Genomic DNA, 19,157 nt, shown 5'->3' with positions numbered 1-19,157 from the left:
GAGTACTGTGGGAGTGCGGCAGTTGCGACTTGGAACATACACATGGAAAATTGATGCTAAAATTATCCACACTGCTTTGAACGCATCAGCCAGAGCAAGATATGCTAACAAATAATGATCTATAACGGAAGAAAAACAGGGTCCTTCTGTATTTGGCTTCGGTAAGGAGTTTCATTTTAAATGGTGAGGAGACTGAAGAAAGCAACAAAACTAAGCGCTGGAGCAAAGTGGAATCAAACAATCCAGGTCTTAATGTTACCATTTCAGGCAGAATGTTACAGATTACTAATCGGTTTGTCCAGTGAGCAGTTCACAGTGGTTAACTAGGCATGTTGTGGATTTCAGAGCCCAAAGAGGTTTGAGGAAGTCTTTGAGGAGATGATGTGCTTCCTGGAGCAAAAGGAGCATTGGGATAACACTGCGCTGGAGTTGGCCACACGCGGTGTCAAACACCTCAACTTCTATGACATCGTGCTGGACTTCATCCTGATGGACTCTTTCGAGGATCTGGAGAACCCGCCCATTTCCATTCAGAATGTCGTGAACAACCGCTGGCTCAACAGCTCCTTCAAGGAGACGGTGCGAGTAGTAAAATGGAAGACTCCCCTTAAGACTGCTGCAAATTTTGATGTGCCTTTTTTTTTTTTTTTTTGTGTCTGTGTGTGTGTGGTATTGTTAGGCGGTGGCATCAAGCTGCTGGTCAGTGCTGAAGCAAAAGAGGGAGCACATGAAGGTTTGCGCCTCCTCTGGCCTCTTTCATACAAGAGCTCACATTTAGTCTGGGTTGTTTAGCATCGTAGTTCCCAAACTGGGGGGGTCCCCAAGCTGTGACTTTGCAATACTGTGAACCTGCACTTTGCGCCCGGATAGGGACCAAGCCGCGTCGGAAAACAAAAATACAATTGCTACAAGAAGGGGAGCAATTGACTACTTTTGTCAAAACAAAGCTTTCAATTACCTTACTGTCAAACGTACTAAAAACCTCATCTAGTATGGGATGTAACATTTCAATTGTGAATTCAAATCATCCACACATTCCTGAGCTAAAAATGTTTTTTCCTGCCAGGAGGCCTGAAATCAGGTCATTTGAATTTCTCAAGATTATCAGGGTCACTAGCAAAGATCACTGTCTTCCCTTTCCACTTCCAAATTAGCATTGGAAACATAGCTTGCATGTGGTCTCACAAGCGGGTCTTCTACAAAGAGGAATGGGAGTGGTCTTAGCCAAATGTCGACAAAGTGGGTCAAACAGAAGTAACTGCCAGAGGGGCCATGTCAGGACACTCGTGTGTTTTTTTTTTTTTCAGAATGTTTTAAAAATTCACTTGCTTTCATGTATTTATTCCTTGATTAAACTATGACTAATGCAACTTTTGACTATCTTGGAAAAATACAACTATTATAGGATCATGACTTCTGATTGACACATTTTGAACCTTTCACCTAAAAAACTATTATATTCTGATCATTGGATTATTTTATGTACACCACTGTTACAGCTGTTTGTCAAAGTGCTCTAGAAAAATAGGCAACTGAAATTCCCATGGTATTTAGGGGCATATTGAATAGTTCTTTAATTGGTGCTAATAAAATTGTGGGCTCTGGGAAAAATCTCTTCCTTGTCACCCACAAAGTTTGAAAACCCCTGGTTTCCAACCCACATTAAAAGGGAGAAATTTTTTTTTGTTTCCCGACGCAGGTTCCTGACGGCTTCATCGCTCGCTTCTACACGCTGTGTGAGCAGATCAGTCCAGTCCTGGCGTGGGGCTTCTTGGGGCCCAAGAGTCCCCTGCATGACTTCTGCTGCTTTTTCAAGGTCAGTCTCGAAAGATAATGTAGTTTCTTGAAAATATGACACCACTTGGCCAGGTAGCTCTTGGCATGCATAACGTCAATTTGTGCACATGGGAACAGTCTAACCTAAACTAATGCAGCCCGAATCTAAAAAAATAATTTGTATGAAAAAAAGCAGTTTAGGTCATAAAACACAAAATAAAATCCATTAAGCTGTACCTCAGTGGGACAGCTGGAAAGCGTTGGGATCACAGTTCTGAGGTCCTGGGTTCAACCCTGGACCCGCATGTGTGGAGTTTGCATGTTCTCCCCGTGCCTGCGTGGGTTTTCTCCAGGCACTCTGGTCTCCTCCCATATCCCAAAGACGTGCAACATTAATTGGACACTCTAAATTGCCCTTAGGTGTGATTGTGACTATTGTCTGTCTCAATGTGCCCTGCGATTGGCTGGCAACCAGTTCAGGGTGTACCCACCTCCTGCCCCTTGAAAGCTGGGATAGGGGAAAAAAAAATAGTTTTGGTTTAAGCTTGTTGATCGTGGGCAAAGCTCTTTAATCCTATAACAATTATATTGAGTGACCTGTAACGTTTTTAAGCATTCAGCTTTTTTCCCCCTGAAATTGAACCAAAATCTATTTTCATGATTTAACACTTTTTTATAAATCTGTAAAATAATTGCATATACTTTGATTGGATAATTGATTAAACTGACAAAAAAGATTTCAAAAATACTTTAGCTATGAGTGACCTGGTTTTATCTGTCACTTTTGCTGATGATGTTCTTGAGTTGAATGCTTACTTGGTAACAACTCCTCGAGGCAATTTTTTTAAAGTAAGTTTAGATTAAATACAAATCTTTTTAAGTTCCACTGTAGTCATTTCAGGGAATGGCCATCAAGGGCTAAGCTAGTCTCACCACTAGATCATGTTTACGGCCACTTCCCACAAGGTTTCTTTGTGTATTGTGATTATACAGGATCAGGTGCTACACTTTCTGAAGGACATATTTGACCTGGACAAGGTTTGCTACTCATCCGTCGACAGTCTGGCCGAGGACATGTTGCACCTGCTGCACCGGCGCTCCGAACTGCTGCTGGCCTACCTGGGTGCAGAGTACTCCCTGCAGCTTACCGGATGCACCGCCAACACACCGCACCCTCTACCTGGAGCCCCCATGGAGGCCAATGTGCAGTGAGTGGTTTTAACTGCGCTACATTTCCCAACACCAGGCTTTGTCAAAGCTCCACCTGATTATTGCACTCTTTTTGTGTCCCACCCATCGTAACTATGCCATGACTCTGGACATTGTTGTATCATGTAAAATAAACTTGGCATATTGATCATGTTACAGGTGCTGGTCATTTAATTACATTATCATGAAAGTTTATTACAGTGATTCCATTCAAAAAGTGAAATACTATTCATTAATTGCACAGTCAATTTTTTTTAACTGAACTAATAAATCCCAAATTCACAACTTTAAAGTTGATTATTTCTGTACCTCTTCACAGTACAAAAAAAAAAAAAATTATAGAAATGGCCAACTGAAGAGTGAAAGCATGAAAAGGATGCGTTTATGTACAGCACCCAATACTTGAGGCACATTTTGCATGAATTACTCCAGCAACAGGGCATGGCATGGCATTGATCAGTCCGTGGCACTGCTCAGGTGTTATGCGAGCCCAGGTTGCAGTCTTCAGCATTGTTGAGTCTGGCGTATCACAACTTCCTCTTCACAATACCCCATCGAATTTTTTTTTTTTTAAACAGCATTGGAGTCGGGTGAGTTTGCAGGGGAGAACATTCAACAACAGGGATCCTGTGGCCCTTAACCCTTTCAACACCATCCATCCATTTTATGACACTTCAGCAGGGATACCCAGACTTAGTATATTAAAATACTTGTTTTGTTTTCTTTGTAAATAATTGTCCCAAAAATGGCTGTGTAAATAAATTTACACCTTTTATCCAGGAGGTGTAAAATTTTCAATAGCTGTCATCAACTAGTTATATAAATCCCTAAAAGTGTGTATTAAGGGCAAAACAATCGAACGTTATAAATGATTGGAAAGTACAAATTGAACATTTGAGACTGCAAAAACTTAATTCAAACTTTTTAAACTCAGTTTTACATTTCTAGATCTTTATAAGTACATGTAACAGGCTATGTTTGGCAATAGCCTAATGTTTCTTTTAGCAAGGGTAGTTTCTGAAACAATTCCAGTCCACCTGAAGACAGAGATCCACATCACATACATGAGCTTTTTTGGAACAGAGTGCCACAAAAGGAGAATTTTCCTTCCCAACACTGTTTTCTGTTTGTTCACTCATTTTTATTGGTTGAGATAGGCTAGTGGCCTTGAGGAGGAGGGTGAGGTGGCCTGGTCAGTGGCTCAAATAAGTGCACACAGAGCTGCTTCTGGAAAACCAGTCGTGTAATGACCATCTACTGCTTTGCCCTGCAGAGCTTCTTCTGCACAATGAAACTATTTGTGACAGCAAGTGCTGAAAAACTAATTGGCTACCTATTTGTCCTGTGCTACGACTTTGGAACATCTGGTTAGATGTATCCACACCCCATGGTTGTTGTACCAGCCAATGGTCTACGCCTGGGCACAGAGATCCTGACTTTTCCCATCATTGTCCATCTGCCACCGCAGGACAATCTCCAGTTTAAACAGGCTGGACATTGGCACATGTGGAGACTTGGACCAGGACCAGATATTCCATCTATTTGACAAAGAGCAGCTCGCTGTCAGGTATACACCCGATGGACCCTTAAGGCTTTTTTTTAATCTCATGGCCGAGAAGTTTGCATCACGTCACCTATGCACTGCCCCACGCAGCACCTCTGCGTAGCTGGTCTCACACACACACACACACACACACACACACACACACACACCCTAAAAATATGTTGCTGCACAGAGAAACCTGCAGTCATCTGTGATTGGTCAACTTTAGTCACCTGCTTCGACGTACTCACAGTTCCACCCAAGTCGCAGCATCCTTGATTGATTTTGCAGCATAAAAACATATTTGGTCACTTTAGATCCATTTGTTCAAGCTGACACCATTACATGGTTTCCATTGTTGTTGTTTTGTTCCTTGTAATGTAAGGAGGGGGCTACTGGAAATGATTACAATATACTGAGGAAACTGCACCCTGTTGCATCCTATCCAACAAAAGTAGCAACACCTGACTTGAACTGCAGCACTTTTTCACAACTGAGCACATGGATTGCGCTCAAATACAAAGGCAAACTAGGCACAGAAAAGGTTTACTGACATCAGTAGTGTCTCAAGTATAAGGAGACCTTTAAGACAGTCAAGAAGGAAATGTGAATTGCCCGTCTCTTTAGCAATGACCATTTCTCTTGCCTTCCATGTGCAAGGTGTCAATGGTCTATTGGAAACCTGTCAGGTCTGAAGTCTTCTCCATGACTGTGTAGCCTACAGAACTAGAGACCATTCAAAGGCCTTTGCAGGTCTTTTGAGTTCAGTAACCAATTAGTGTGACACCAGGTGTCTTCAACATGGCACCTTTGGGGTTTTTAGTAGTCTGTTGTAATCATTCACAAAACACATAGATTGACGCTGACATTCTAAAGTCACTTTTTTTAATGTTATTACTGAAATCAACTTTTTCATGATACTGTATTCTAATTATATGACCAGCACGTTACACTATAAATTCAAAGTTTAAAAAAAACAAAAAAAAATACCCTTTGAAGACATTTGACAGGCAATGGACCAGGAAAGGTGTTTGCAGAGCAACACTGTCTTCTAGTGGCATTTTGTAGGTCAAATAAATGCTATTCAGATTAAATTTAATAGCCCTTTCTTGTACTATAACTTATCCACTTTGTTATCTCTGGTTGCAGCAGAGGGGGGAGAATTGCTTTATCCTCCCTATGTTGGTTTATGTACAAATTGTGTCCCACGCCGGTAATTTTCATTTCCTCTTGAATCCAAGATCGATTTAGTTTGGAAGGTAAATTGTAGAGTCTTTCAAAAGTTGCACACAATACTAAGAGATTTCCTCATGAAAGAAATCTTTTGAAAAATGCATGACCTGGGAAAAACGTAATACTATGTATAGCATATTTTTAGTTCATCTTTGATTGTATTAAGGTTTTTATTACAAGTCCAAAATGTAACATGTGAATTTTGATAAGTTCTGCAATTAATTGCTGATCAGAGGGATGGAAAAAGGAAATTGAAAATTGTCCAGTTTGTGCTATTAAGTCTGCACTACAGCACAGATTTGGTGCTTTGTCTCACTTTACTCACTTTACACTGGTGATGTGGATGTTTTGAAATTTCAGCCACCGATAAAGTTACTTAGAAAGTAGTCTGTGCTTCAATGATACAACCAAATAAACACTGATAAGTCTGTCATTTGAGCTAATGAGCCACTTAAGTCATTAAATTCATTTGTGACACCTTTATTAATAATGAACATGACAGTAAGAGTGACCATATAATACAGCACGTTTACCACTAGGTTTCCTCCAGCTAAATAACCCTTTCCCCCAAACCCCATCCTGCAGAGCCTGAGTGGGACATTTTAATGACATCATATTCAAAGTTCAGTTCCTGTTCTCATCCAACTTTCTAAACCATTCATTGCAACAACCATGACAACTAAAAATACAAATCACCATCAAACGACTCAAGTCACTAGCATTAAAACAGTCAACTCGAGCAGAAAAGATGCCTAACTTGCACTTTTTGCAGTCACAAAAATTGCATTACTTGTTCAATGATCTTTTTTTGTTTTTTTACCTTAAGCACTGGAGCTCTTGCCCGGCCTACGCTCGGCAGAGACTACCACAGGCTCTGATTCTAGCGCCTAAGCTTGCAGCGTCCTCCAACACTGTGAGCGAGAAGTGAAGGTGTTTCAATGAGTACGTCAGCACTGTGCTTATTGACAGCAGAATAAACCACCAGAGAACATTGTCAACATCACGCATTTTCTGTTTAAAAAAAAAAAAATAAATAATATGGCCCTGTCCTTCTGCTGCAGCTTTACAGGACATGCACGACAATTCAAAAATAGACAATTAAGAGGCCTGTCATAATTATGCACACAAAGCACTTCCTCATAACCAACCACTTTGTACTTTTGAGTCAAGTCCACAGTCGTACAAGTCAATTGTGTCACTTTTCAGTTCATGAATTCATTGACAGGGTGAGCATTTCTTTGCATGGATGGAAAACTGGTCAAATCGGAAAAATGGACAGTGGAACCTCCAAAGCAGAAGTGGTGCAGGTCCACAAAGTTGTTTTCCCAAACCAGAGGGCTGCATTCATCCGTTGATTATGTTCTAACATCAATTTGTCAAAGACCGTTGCAACCAACTTGTTACATTCCTTTCTCAAGAGTCATGCTCTTGTGTCAATCTGACCTGAGTTCATGTTTAATTACCAAAGTGTCAAAAATCACAACCATCCCTTTAACTATCACTACTCATTTTCAGTGTGTGCTGATTACAAAAGGAAAAAGTTCTAAACAACCTGTACTGTATTAGACTATCAAATGGGCGTGTGAAACTCACTACATTGGGGTTTCGGCTCCTACACTGATGTGTGTAAATACAAGTTAACTGTAAAACAAAACTAACGATATGGTGAAATGTAAAAACATCCCCACTTCGTTCAACGGTACACAGTAGCCAGATTCTTTCAGAGGTTGTAGCTCCATTTTCTGTTCAATGGCTATGATCACAGGGACCTTCTATTGCGACGACCCAGAAAGCAAAAGCACAGCCGTAGAACTTATCTTCAGATATATCACGTCACATTCATTCATTTTTCCATTCAATTCTGGATATTCTTCTTTGGAGGTTCCACTGTATTTCACTATTGTTTCCTTAGGCTTTGCTTACCTGGATTACTGCAGCAGAACCTAAGGTGCAAGGTCTGGGGGGGTTGGGGGAGAACACTGCAAAGATCAGATATATATTGCACTATATAGATATATATTTGCAGTCAATACGATTTCTCCTTTCCTGAACTGGTCAATACAATCAAGTGCCTTTTAAACAGTGCTCAATCAATCAATCAATATTCATGTGACAAGTCCACGACTTAGCGCGACATGCTCAGATGGAACATTGGCAACACAAATAAGGTCTAAGTAAGCATGCTATGCTGAATTTCATCTCGATCAATGTCCATTTTGGTAAAAAGAAAGAAGGGGGAGGGAGGGCATTTAAGGAGAACAGTCAGCAACAACAACCGCGCAAGAGTAACCGACATTCAAATCATCAATGCCACTAAAATGGTGTCCGACAAGCGCCACAAGGTGAATTCAACAGTCAAAAAAGTCTACCGCCTGGCTTCACAACAGTGAATACTTACCCAAAGACAAAAGGGAGGGGAAATGGCAAATTTTGACAAAAAATATGTATTTTGCAAGCATCATTTGGCTCGGTAGTCAGTTTTGGTACTTACAGGACAGGAGGGCTCAACTTGGATGTGGACGGCGTTAAGTCGCCCCCTGCCTGAGCCTACAGAGCTCATTGCTTGTATTGGATATGACACTAACAAAGCAGCGGCACAGCAAAAAAAAAAAAAAAAATTAAAAAAATTCTCTTTGCGTTAGTTTTATCATTTAAAAACGTTTACATATTAAGAGTACAAGGGCAGGACAAAAAAATTTGCATCATACAATTTACCTGACTGTCCTGTAAGAAAAATAAGGGAACACTAACAATAGAAAAAAAAACATTTCTTTGCAATCACGAATGGGTGTGGGAATATGTATATACGTTCTTACCACTTTTCTACACTTGCCTGTGGAGGAGGAAGTGTCTACACGTCAAGGGGAATAAAAACGGCATGTGGATACTAGCTCAATAACAACGCACACAAGTCGCCTGGCTCAAGTCATCAAGAAAAAGCATGACGGCAAACAGCAAGTGTCAATCAACAAGCGTCTTGTAGACAGTTGGGAGAGAAACAGGAGAGAATCGCTTTGTGTCAACCCACAGGTGGCCCGCTAATTGCTCTGATAACATAACATAGCCCCTCCCCCCACCCTCTTGTCGTGAAGGTGGCCCCCAACTTACCAACACAGGAGGTTTCAGTTTATTTTATTGCAAAAAACACAACAGGCAATAAGCATTTTTTTTATACCTTTTTAAAACTGAGATGATTTACATGGTAATGTCTACAGTTCAATCATTAACATGACTTCTAACCACATTTAATGTAGATACAGGGCTGGAATGACCATGTGAGTTGAGTTGTCTCACTAAAAACAAAGCATTTACAAGAAAAAAAAAAAAACAAAAACAAATATATGAATGGAGAAGAGAGGACGTGCTCGCCGGGTAAACTGCCATCTATGTGTAACACTTTCAAACCAAGGAAATCACCGAGGCGTCTGCATCCAAACATTTAACATAGGATTTTTGTGTTCGACAATGAAGCATTTACGTTATGTCCACTTCACATTACTGGCCCTGTGCAGGAGAAATACATAGAAGATACGATGCATGTTAACAGCGGGAATTAACAGCGGACAACCTGTGCAGGGAGGAAAGTTTATGAGGTTAGGGTGCTGCTGCTCAGGCTGGAACCCTGTAAACCCTGTGGAACCAAAGGGGGTTAAGAATCCATATTGGACTACTCTGTACGCATTGTTATTCAAGAAAAGGGAGCAGGGACACGTACCTGAGGTGCTTGTGGCGCCGCTCCCATGGTCTGAGGGTTGCTCGTGCCATAGTAAGCTGCCTGCTGCCGGTAGTATTCAGCCCAAGCGGCGCTGTAATCTGGCTGGCCGCCGGGTTGAGTGGTAGGGGCCGCAGCGGCCGCCGGCGCTGCTGCCTGAGGGGCCGCTTGCCCTGGGGGGAGGGAACAGGAAAGGACAATTTGTGATTAAATACATAAGAAAAACAGTACTATACTCTGATCCAAACCAGGGTGTGCAAGATTTAAAGGGTAATTGTGCACTGGTATACAGATATAAATAATGACGACCTTCCCAACATGGCCACTACATAGGTACAAGAAGTCATAGTCTCACACACAAAATAGTTAATAGCAATAATTGACAAAAGTAGCGCGCTATATTTAGATCTTTGTATTGGGAGTACGCAAACCACCCCCCCCTCTGCCCAGGTCTAGTACACACTTAACTTAACCAAAGCAGGCCCCAAACACACAGGCAAAACCTCAAACCACTGCACTCACATATTAGTCTTCCATGGATAAAAATTCACAATTAAAGACGGGTGGCTGGTGGATGTCTGCAACGGATCCAGCAGTCAAGTGTTGAAGGAGAACAAAATAGCCTAGGATGACATCAACGGCAACGCTCCCCACCCTCTATGAAAACTCAAATCTATACAATTCACGGAGATGGCCAATTTTTAATTAAAAACGTTGAATTCCGCTAAAACTTAACATTTACATTATTTACTCTTAATAAAAATGTTAAACATGAATAGTGTAAATAATTCAGTTTAAAAAGATTTACTTAAAAAAATCCCACCTCAGTTACTGTCAGTCATCCTATTAAATTCAACGTAGCTTTTTTCACAACTAGTTATGTTTTCCCACAATTAAAAAAAAAAAAAAACTCCAGGAAACAAATTCTTCTGCTAAATACAAAAGCTACTGACACCAATTCTAGTACAAATATTTTGCTACCTCCCAAGTGAAGAGTACAGCCAGATGACCTACTTTTAACGACATGTTATACAATACCAACAGGTGCGGCCACAGATACAATTACAACAATGAAAAGCAGGTATAACTGCAAAAGTCCCTAAGAAATTGCCCATTTCTTAAATATGTCAGACTAATCACAGTCAACCACAAAATTAAGGTTTTCACACAATGTTGCAGACTTTCAACATCTTCCTAAGATTTTCACGGGGTTACGATCTGTAGGCCGGCTTGGTCACTTCTAGACCTTGAAACTAAGCCACTCATTTGTTCCTCGGGCGAGAACTTTGGGATTACTGTCATGCTGAAAGACCTAGCCATGTTTAATCTTCAGTATAAAAATGGTTCTAGCAAAATTCAGCCAGCCTGGACAAGTATTGTCTTAAAAAGATACACACGTCGGGCAGGCATGCGCATTTCACGGAAACGATCGTTCCGTTAATTTGTCGTTACCCAGCCTGAGAAAACATGGAACCGAAAGTCCGTTTCCCAGATCTCTGGGCTTACTTTTAACAAAATTCACCCATGTGTGGAATGTAAAACAAGTTCGACGAAATACAACAATCTGTATAAAACAAACCTACATTAACCCCTTTATTTTTAATGATTAAAACGCCCAGCTTTGTCAGTAAGGTTTAGAAACAGCACTGGTTTCCGCTTCTGCGCTACGCATGCGCAAGGTCGAGTTATTCATATCCGGGTCACTCAAACGCTAATCAAACATGTTGGTTGCTAAGCGTAAAAGACAAAATGCTCATGCCTGCTAAGGCTTTATTCTGAAACACATGTAAAAACCGGTTCCCATGACCATTATCAATGGGAACCGAAAAATCGTTTCCCACCGTTTCCCAGGACAAAAAAAAAAAAACAAAAAAAAAAAAAAAAAAAAACCCCCGCGGAACCCAAAGATCGGTTACAATACTTGCCGAAATCCTCATGCCTGGTCGGGCACCGCGGGATTTGAGTCCCTGGCAGCATAGTGTGTTACTGATGGTAGCCTTTATTAGTATGGTGGTCCTAGCTCTTTGCAGATCATTCACTCGGTCCTACCCATGGGATTCTGGAATTTTTGCTCACCGTTCTTGTGAACATTTGGGATATGTTGCGTGAAGCCCCAGATCAAGGGAGATTATTAGTGGTCTTTTTTGTCTTTTTCTAACAACTTCCAACAGTTGATTTCTTCATGCCAACCTGCTTACCCATTGCAGGTGGACAACTTTATCTCTGCTGTCCCTTGACAGCTCTTTAGTCTTGGCCATAATGGAGTTTGCAGTGTGACTGAGGTTGCGGACAGGTGTCTTTAATACGGATTAGTTTTAACAGGTGCCATTATTACAGGTAAAAAGTAGAGAACAGAATAGACTCTTAAAAGAAGTTACAGGCCAGAAATCTTAATTGTTTGTAGGTGGCCAAATGATTTACAGAGGAATTTACAAATTTATTAAAAAGCAGAGAATTTTCTGGACTTTATTTCTCATTTTGTCTTATAGATGAGGTATACCTATGACGAAAATTACAGGCCTCATCTTTTTATGTGTGAAAACTTGGACAACAGGTAGTTGACTACTTTTCTGCCCCACTGTAGAATAGAGACAGCTTCTATTTGTAAGAAGGGGAACGAACCCACCACCCGTGTCTCTGAGCGGGGGTCAGAAACCTTTTACCTTTGTCTTGGGAGGCTGTGTGCGCAACGTCTGGACTGCAGAGCGCTGCATGAGCACAGCCGCCCGTTCCTTTCAAATGTATGCAAAAGAGCTCACCTTGTTTCTTATAATACTCCTCCCAGGCTTTGGTGTAGTCCTGAGGTTGCTGACTCTGTTGCCCTGCAGCGACAAAGCGTTGTAATCGTCAGTGTAGTGCTCCGTCACCTCCTGCTAGCAGCAGAAGCATTCCAGCAACATCCCACACGTTACAATGAATAAACAACACTTGATACAAGAATTAGACAATTATAGCACAGCCAAAGAACAACTACATCTTGAAGAAAAGTATTCCTAAGCGCATGAAAAAGTGGTTCAGTCCAGGAGACATTGAGTGTGGTGCAGTCTAAACAGCACAGGCTGCTCGTGGTCAAACTGAGTGGAGGTACAAAAACTCCACTACACTACACTCCACTGAGGGCCTGAAATACTGACAGCTACCCAGTCCTGGTGATAGGAAAAAAAAGCGTATTGACAGCCTAGTTGCTGTTTAGACTGACGCATGTTAAAATAGGTGTACACTGAGTACTACGTTCATATACCCATTTTCTTGTAATAATCCTCCCAGGCCTTGGTGTAATCTGCCTGTCCACTCTGACCTGCAGCCTGTGGGTCACCTGTTAAAAAAAACGGTACTTGTAATTCGTCAATCATTCCGAGTAAGCCTTCCTCCTCCACGGGGCTGTCAACCTTAAGATGGCCGGGGACTCTACCCTGTCCCAGACTTACAAAAAAAAAAAAAAAAAAGTGGGGGGAGGGGAAAAAAAAAACACTTGTCTCCTGTCAACCAAAACCAGCTAGACCAATGATGTGTTACTAAGCTACACTTCCCAGCTAATGCCATTGGGTGGGATGGGGGAGAGACATTACCTTGACCATTGGACTGAGTACTGCCAGGCGCTCCACCGGTGGGTGTCATTGGAGCCTGAGGTTGCTGACCGTATTGGGCATAGTAGGCTGCCCACGCTGCGGCATTGGCGTCAGCTGCTGCTTTGTCTGAACCCATAGTGATAAACACAAAAAAACCACTTCCAGACAAAATTGATGATGATAAAAGCTCAGATCAAAGATGTCAGATCCTTACTTGGATCAGGCTGCCCCTGCTGCCAGTGCGGGTAACCGTTTCCCCAGCCCTGAGGCTGGTAGGGTGCAGGGGGACCACTAACCAAAGACAGACAAGTTTCACAAAATCGTCACAAGCTTATATAAAAACAAGCATTGCACTTACTGTGGTCCTGGGGGTCCCTGGTTGTAAGGCCCAGGGTTATAAGGACCCATGGGAGCACCTGGGGGTCCTGGCGGGCCAGGAGGACCATGTGGGCCAGGACCTCCATGTGGACCAGGGGGGCCATGTGGGCCACCCATTGGAGTGACAGGCCCCTGGATGACAAAAAATAAATAAGTCGGAGGATAGCTGATTTAAATATGATAGCAGTGATTGTGTCAATTTCCATCGAAAGTTCCAGCGCTTAAAGTTAATGGCACTTCTAACCTTGCACTCAAGTAACATGATGCAGCTGCATACTCGTACACCCAAATGCAGTAAGTGGAAGTAGACAAGACTATCAAGGCAATTGAAACAAAATGACTGCATATTGCGTATGCCAACAAAAGAGCTGAAGATTCCCAGTCAAATGATTTTTGAATACCTGCCCGATGTATATTCAACCCTATAAAAATATATATGAGAGAGAATTTTTATTTCTAAAAAATAAATAAATAAATTTCCTTCTCCGTACCAATCAGACGCATTCCGGAACCCACTATGAAGTGTGGATACTATTTTGCACAAATTGTACTGCCCCATCAAGGACAGTCACTTTTTGCCACTTATTCATCACCATAATGCTACAGTAAACTAGACCATAGTTTCCATTCCAGAAACAAACAGGCCACCAGAACTTCCAGAGTGCCATTCCTGCGCCTGAAAACAGGCAATGGGTATGTGATTGAAAAGTACACCCCACATGCCTGCAGTAGGTAGACACTCTTTACTCACGCCAATCTTCTCCTCTACCAGCTGCCTGGCATAGTCGATCTGCTGAGGCGACCCCCTGACGGTGAACATCTTGACATTGGGGTCAGAGTTGGGAGGAGGATTCCTCTGCAGCTCAATCCTGGCGCCCGACTGTTGGCTGATGCCTTTAATGGTCTCACCACCTGTAGGACAATTCATCCATTATTATTTCTCCCTAATCAGATACCTTTGTCAAAGGGTAATGATTAGGTCATCCTACCTTTTCCAATGATGAGGCCAGTCTTCATGGTTGGAACAGAGAACGTGAACTCCTGGAGGCCACCAGGAGGCCCCATGTTCCAATTGCCTTGCCCGCGTCCTCTGCCTCTTCCGCCTCCACCACCTCCACCGTGTCCTGGAGGCCCACCGGCCTGGACGCTCCTCAGCAGGTCCGAAATTATCTCTGCTGCGTGCTGAGCCTGGTCAGGAGGACCCATTATCTGTGCTATCCTGTCTGGTGCACTTCCATCATCTAGAGAGAGAACAAGATTAATTAGAAGCTGCGTTTGACTGACTTCCTCATTTTGCATCTTGAGCTTAGGTCTCAGACAATTAGGGTTAGGGTTATCCATCAGCTTGTCAGCGTGGTGCATGAGTTTTAATCATTGACCAACACTACCAAAAAGGCATTCGAGACTGTGGCATGAACCAACCTGGTTTAAACTGGATCCTGACCCCGGTGTCACTCTGGATCTTCTTGATCATTTCTCCATTTCTGCCAATGACGATTCCAACAGCAAACCGGGGAACGGGAACCTTGAGGAGAAAAAAGAAACACGGTGAGGACACCATCCAAAACCCATTCCATCAAGAAAGAAACGCAACTCACATCTAAGCTCTCGCCGCCGCCACCTCCAATTCTAGAGCCATACTCGCCCCTCTGCTCTCTGAAGATCTGGTCTCTGATCAGCTCCATCACCATCTCTTTGGCTTGCTGCCGTAAGACCATTATATGAGGTGAAAAAAAAGTTCACAGGCTCATCTCTAGAAACAAAAGCTCAGACTATCACCCACCTGAACTTTAAAGGGTTCTCCCGAAATGCGTAGAGGTTTATCTGCACCTGTGTTTTGGGGGCCATCTTGAATCATGACCATCTTCACTCCAGCTCTTTCCTGCATGGCAACAGCCATGTTACCGCGCACGCCAAGACAATTGTGGTTTCTCCGACAGACAAGTCACTCACCTGAAGGCTCTTGATGGTCTCACCTCCCTTGCCGATGACGAGGCCAGCTTTCGAGGCAGGGACCATGATCTCCTGAACAGTCATGCCTGGACCGTCGTTATGATGGAACGCCGGGGATGGGCGTCCCTTCTCGACAATCTCTGTGAGCAGCCTCTTTGCCGTCCTATCAGAAAGACGAGGACAAGGTTACACACAATTATTAACATAACTAAAACATGATGCCCACCAATTGGTGGGTGACGATTTCAAGGTCTACCCTGCCTCTCGCCCAGAGACAGCTGGGATAGGCTCTCGCATACCCATGAGTCTAGTAAGGGTACGTGGTACAGAAAATAGATGGACCGAAAACATAATGCTTGCAAATGAAATACTTACTGGATTGCATCAGGCCCTCCTGTCAATGTCACTGACCGATCAGGCATACCTCCACTGTCTAGAAGACAAAGCAAATTTAAACAATGCAGACAAAAATGTAAATTTTCGTCTCTCAACACTAATCCTACCAGGTGCAATCTGTATTTTGCAGCCAGATTCCTGCTGCAGACGTGAGATTTGTTCACCACCTCTTCCGATAACTATACAAAAGGACAAAGTGTCACCCCATTCTTCCATTTCACAGCAGAAGGTGATATTCACAAGTGAACTTACTGAATCCAACCATCCCATCGGGAACCTTGAATTCCTCCGAAATTGATCTGAGGGTGGAGATAGCACAGTGCAACGTTTGAGGCAATTATAGAATTGATTCTTCCACCAACAACTCTGATTAATTGAGTAATGACAAAAATAGATGGAAAAAATATATATATAAACACGGGGCAAGTAGTAACCATTTTGAGTCACCATTTTCACATACAGAATAATCTGTGGGTATGAAAGTGTGGGGCTTTAAAAAGTGGGGCCTGGCGAGTGACATGGGGAGCAGTGAATGAGAGTATAGAGTTGGGCGTTGTGAGCCCAGGCTAACGACTGGCTGCTAACTGGTTAGAGTTAGCCAGAATGTATACTGCTGCATGCCTGCGCATCAGTTGTACCTATACTATAGCAGCTTGTGTAGTATGTGCTCATTACAATTTATTGTTAAGTGTTTTTTCCAAATCAAGCTATTGAAAATGAGCGAGCAGCTGCACCCATTTTTGATTACTTGTGCAGGCATTCTAATACATTCTAATTATCCGTGGTAGAATTGATGATCGTAGAAGTGCTGTTGTGGTTTCTTTGTTCTGCTTTGCAGTAAACACACTGCACTTCATGTTTAAAAGTGAAATGTTTGCAAACTTGGACATTCTGCCTTTTATGCATCCTTTCCTGCAGGCTCAATGCCATCGTCGCAACTTATTTGTACAGTGATGCGGGAATCTGCGATAACATATGTCCGTGTGAAAAAATTATTCCTGGAAATCTTCAACTTTTGATGGAATTATTTGATTAATCATTTTATCCCTATTACCGCGCTCTGCTAAATGAGCTCACCTTGGGGGGCCTCCCATTGCTCCCATGGCAGAAAAAGCTGAAAAAAACAACAGTCATGAGATACAACAAAGTTGTGAACTATACACTCTTTATACCCTCACATATTCAGATGACTCACCATCATTAGTCGCCACTTTCTTTGTCTCAGGTTGGTCTGTGATGACATGATAAAACAATCATAATTGTTCCCAGACCATTTTAACCCCATAAAGTAGAAGCAATTTGAAAGCATTGTGTAACAACAGCTTTATGCCAAGGGGTCACCATACTAGGACAGCTTCCCAACAGTCACTATACATTGATCAAATATCATCACTGAGTGTATTCGAGATACCATAAACATCACCTTAATGCATATCTCAATTAATGCGTGCACCTATTGAAAACATTCAATTCAATACCATAGCCCTTCAACCATTCATTCTTTACTGGGGACCGTTAACACCGAAGTCTATTAATTTAGCCAACATTATCCAAAAGATTGGTACACAGACCACTATGGTGGCCAAATATTTTCTTTCTAACTCTGTCGATAAAGTCAGCAAACGCTTGAGTCTTAGATGTCTCATTTTATCTCATTTTGTGTGTATCCTGTAAAGTGTGTTGAGAGGGATTTTTCTACCATCATCATCTCTGAATCGTAAATTTTAAACACGTTGAATAATTATGATGCAAAATCATTTTGTACTTAACAGTGATACAGGCTTAAGTCAGGGACTCCAAGTGTGATATTATATAGAATAGATCCAAAAGCTCACTTGTATGTTTTTCTTCGAGTACACTAATCACCTAATGTATTGTGGGTCAAAATTTGTACTCAATATATTGCAGATTTATTTTGTAAGCATTACTGTTTGTTCTATAGTTGTTATCATTTGCTCTCTCTGTACATTATAATGGTATTACATGTATTTTTATTGTTTTTAAAAATGTGTTTCAAGACCTTGAAAAAATGTACACGCCGTATTATGCTATGCAAACAAGCCTAATGTGTATTTCAATTTCAAAGATTTCACATTGCAGGGGTCATCTACGAAATATGACTAGGGATTGGGGCTACTGTTTTCCAGGATTCTGTGTCTTATGGGACTCGCAGGCCAGTCTAGGTACTACAAGAAACATCTGATTTGGTAAAATTTCGATTGTCAAATAAGACGCTGATCTTGTGATAATCTGAGGTACACCACCCACACAAAATCACACACTAGGTGCAGTGAGAGCATGGTAAAAGTGTTTCCTAGCCACGTGGGGTTTGTCACATTTTTTTATCAGTCAGTTATTAATTTAAAAATGTGCACCCACAGTTTAAGGTTTAATGTGATATCGTTTAGCAATCATCTGATTTGTTGAAAAAAAACTGTTAGAAGGGCTATTGCATCGCATCTTGCGTTAACAAGGGTAACACAGTGTTAGTTACACCAAGCATCTTTCAGGGCAAAGCATATGCATTAGGATTAATGGAGGGCAGAGGTAAAAACATTACTGCTGGGTTAAATCGTTAAAATACAAACAGCAGGCAAGCAATCATTAAACAAACTGGCGTGTAATCGATTTGAGCCACTGACCGATATTCAGGTTAGGCATGGGAAAATACCCACCAGCGTCCTCCAAAGGCCTTTTCTGGCCTCCGTAGGCGAACTCGCTCGTTGGAGGAGCCGCAACGCCATCCCCGCCGATTTTCGCTGCGATCTGAGACACACACAGTTGAACAAAAACATTATGGTATTATGGCATTATGGTAACATGCATTCTTTGAAGTCGCGGTCATGGCAGTCCGTGCACACGAGGGCAGCGGCCTGGTGCTTCACACGCCACCGAAAGTGGGACCCAACAAAGAAGCGCTTCAGACGACAGTGTTTCCACCTACCTAGCCGCGCAGTTTAAAGCAGATACCGCCTACCTACATATTAGCGTGGTCAAATATTTTCATTTCCAGTCGTGCGGCCGCTTTTTCGTATTTTCGGTAACCTGCGTTGTGGCGTCACGTTAGCATGTTGCGTTAGCTTAGCCCGACACAAGGCCAGCAGGAGCGGGTGGGGGGGGGGGTATTTGCAGCGCGTAACCTGACATTGCCCAACCAAAAACGACATTATAAATTGCTAGAAAGAACCTCAGCGGCTTTTTTCACCTGCCGTGCGCGCTGGAGAGCGTCTTTAAAAGCCTCATTCATTCCGCCGCCGCCGCTGGACGGTGGAGCCACGCTGCTGTAGTCCGCCATATCTGAAGCAAGCAAGCTGTCTTGTCTCTCTCTTCTCTTCCTCGGCGCGACAAGATGGCGGCTTACACGGGCGGGAGATGATGACACAGCTCC

At 42.4% G+C, this 19,157-nt stretch overlaps 2 protein-coding genes across 12 annotated transcripts in view; one reads left to right on the top strand and one right to left on the bottom strand.

Moving 5' to 3' along the window:
* miga1 (mitoguardin 1) overlaps positions 1-9,239 on the top strand; it is a 15,667-nt gene extending 6,428 nt beyond the window's left edge. Inside the window, exons 11-14 of the mRNA XM_061839044.1 lie at positions 346-579; positions 680-733; positions 1,700-1,816; positions 2,770-9,239. Of these exons, the coding sequence (XP_061695028.1) occupies positions 346-579; positions 680-733; positions 1,700-1,816; positions 2,770-2,988 (624 nt within the window). The 3' untranslated portion in view covers positions 2,989-9,239. The remainder of the gene's footprint in view (positions 1-345; positions 580-679; positions 734-1,699; positions 1,817-2,769) is intronic.
* The window catches only part of fubp1 (far upstream element (FUSE) binding protein 1), a 19,860-nt gene extending 703 nt beyond the window's left edge, over positions 1-19,157 (bottom strand). Inside the window, exons 1-22 of one of the 11 annotated variants that reach the window (XR_009797700.1) lie at positions 18,975-19,157; positions 18,412-18,535; positions 16,965-17,000; positions 16,847-16,883; positions 16,022-16,068; positions 15,877-15,948; positions 15,749-15,806; positions 15,374-15,536; positions 15,204-15,302; positions 15,019-15,123; positions 14,843-14,945; positions 14,410-14,661; positions 14,172-14,332; positions 13,401-13,552; positions 13,257-13,333; positions 13,043-13,168; positions 12,715-12,789; positions 12,233-12,295; positions 9,477-9,646; positions 8,253-8,341; positions 7,685-7,740; positions 6,226-6,672 (exon numbers count right to left, since the gene is read on the bottom strand). Coding sequence is in view for 8 of the 11 variants with exons in the window: in XM_061839036.1 (XP_061695020.1) it covers positions 9,348-9,392; positions 9,477-9,646; positions 12,233-12,295; positions 12,715-12,789; positions 13,043-13,168; positions 13,257-13,333; positions 13,401-13,552; positions 14,172-14,332; positions 14,410-14,661; positions 14,843-14,945; positions 15,019-15,123; positions 15,204-15,302; positions 15,374-15,536; positions 15,749-15,806; positions 15,877-15,948; positions 16,022-16,068; positions 16,847-16,883; positions 16,965-17,000; positions 18,412-18,535; positions 18,975-19,064 (2,055 nt within the window). In the remaining 3 variants the exon portion in view is untranslated. Of the gene's footprint in view, positions 1-6,225; positions 9,393-9,476; positions 9,647-12,232; positions 12,296-12,714; positions 12,790-13,042; positions 13,169-13,256; positions 13,334-13,400; positions 13,553-14,171; positions 14,333-14,409; positions 14,662-14,842; positions 14,946-15,018; positions 15,124-15,203; positions 15,303-15,373; positions 15,537-15,748; positions 15,807-15,876; positions 15,949-16,021; positions 16,069-16,846; positions 16,884-16,964; positions 17,001-18,411; positions 18,536-18,974 lie in introns of those variants that run through there. The other 10 variants (XR_009797698.1, XM_061839038.1, XR_009797699.1 and 7 more) reach the window with 10 other exon arrangements.

Source organism: Syngnathoides biaculeatus, chromosome 13 (assembly GCF_019802595.1).
Source record: "Syngnathoides biaculeatus isolate LvHL_M chromosome 13, ASM1980259v1, whole genome shotgun sequence".
Lineage (NCBI taxonomy): Eukaryota > Metazoa > Chordata > Actinopteri > Syngnathiformes > Syngnathidae > Syngnathoides > Syngnathoides biaculeatus.
This window is presented reverse-complemented; position numbering and strand designations above follow the sequence as displayed.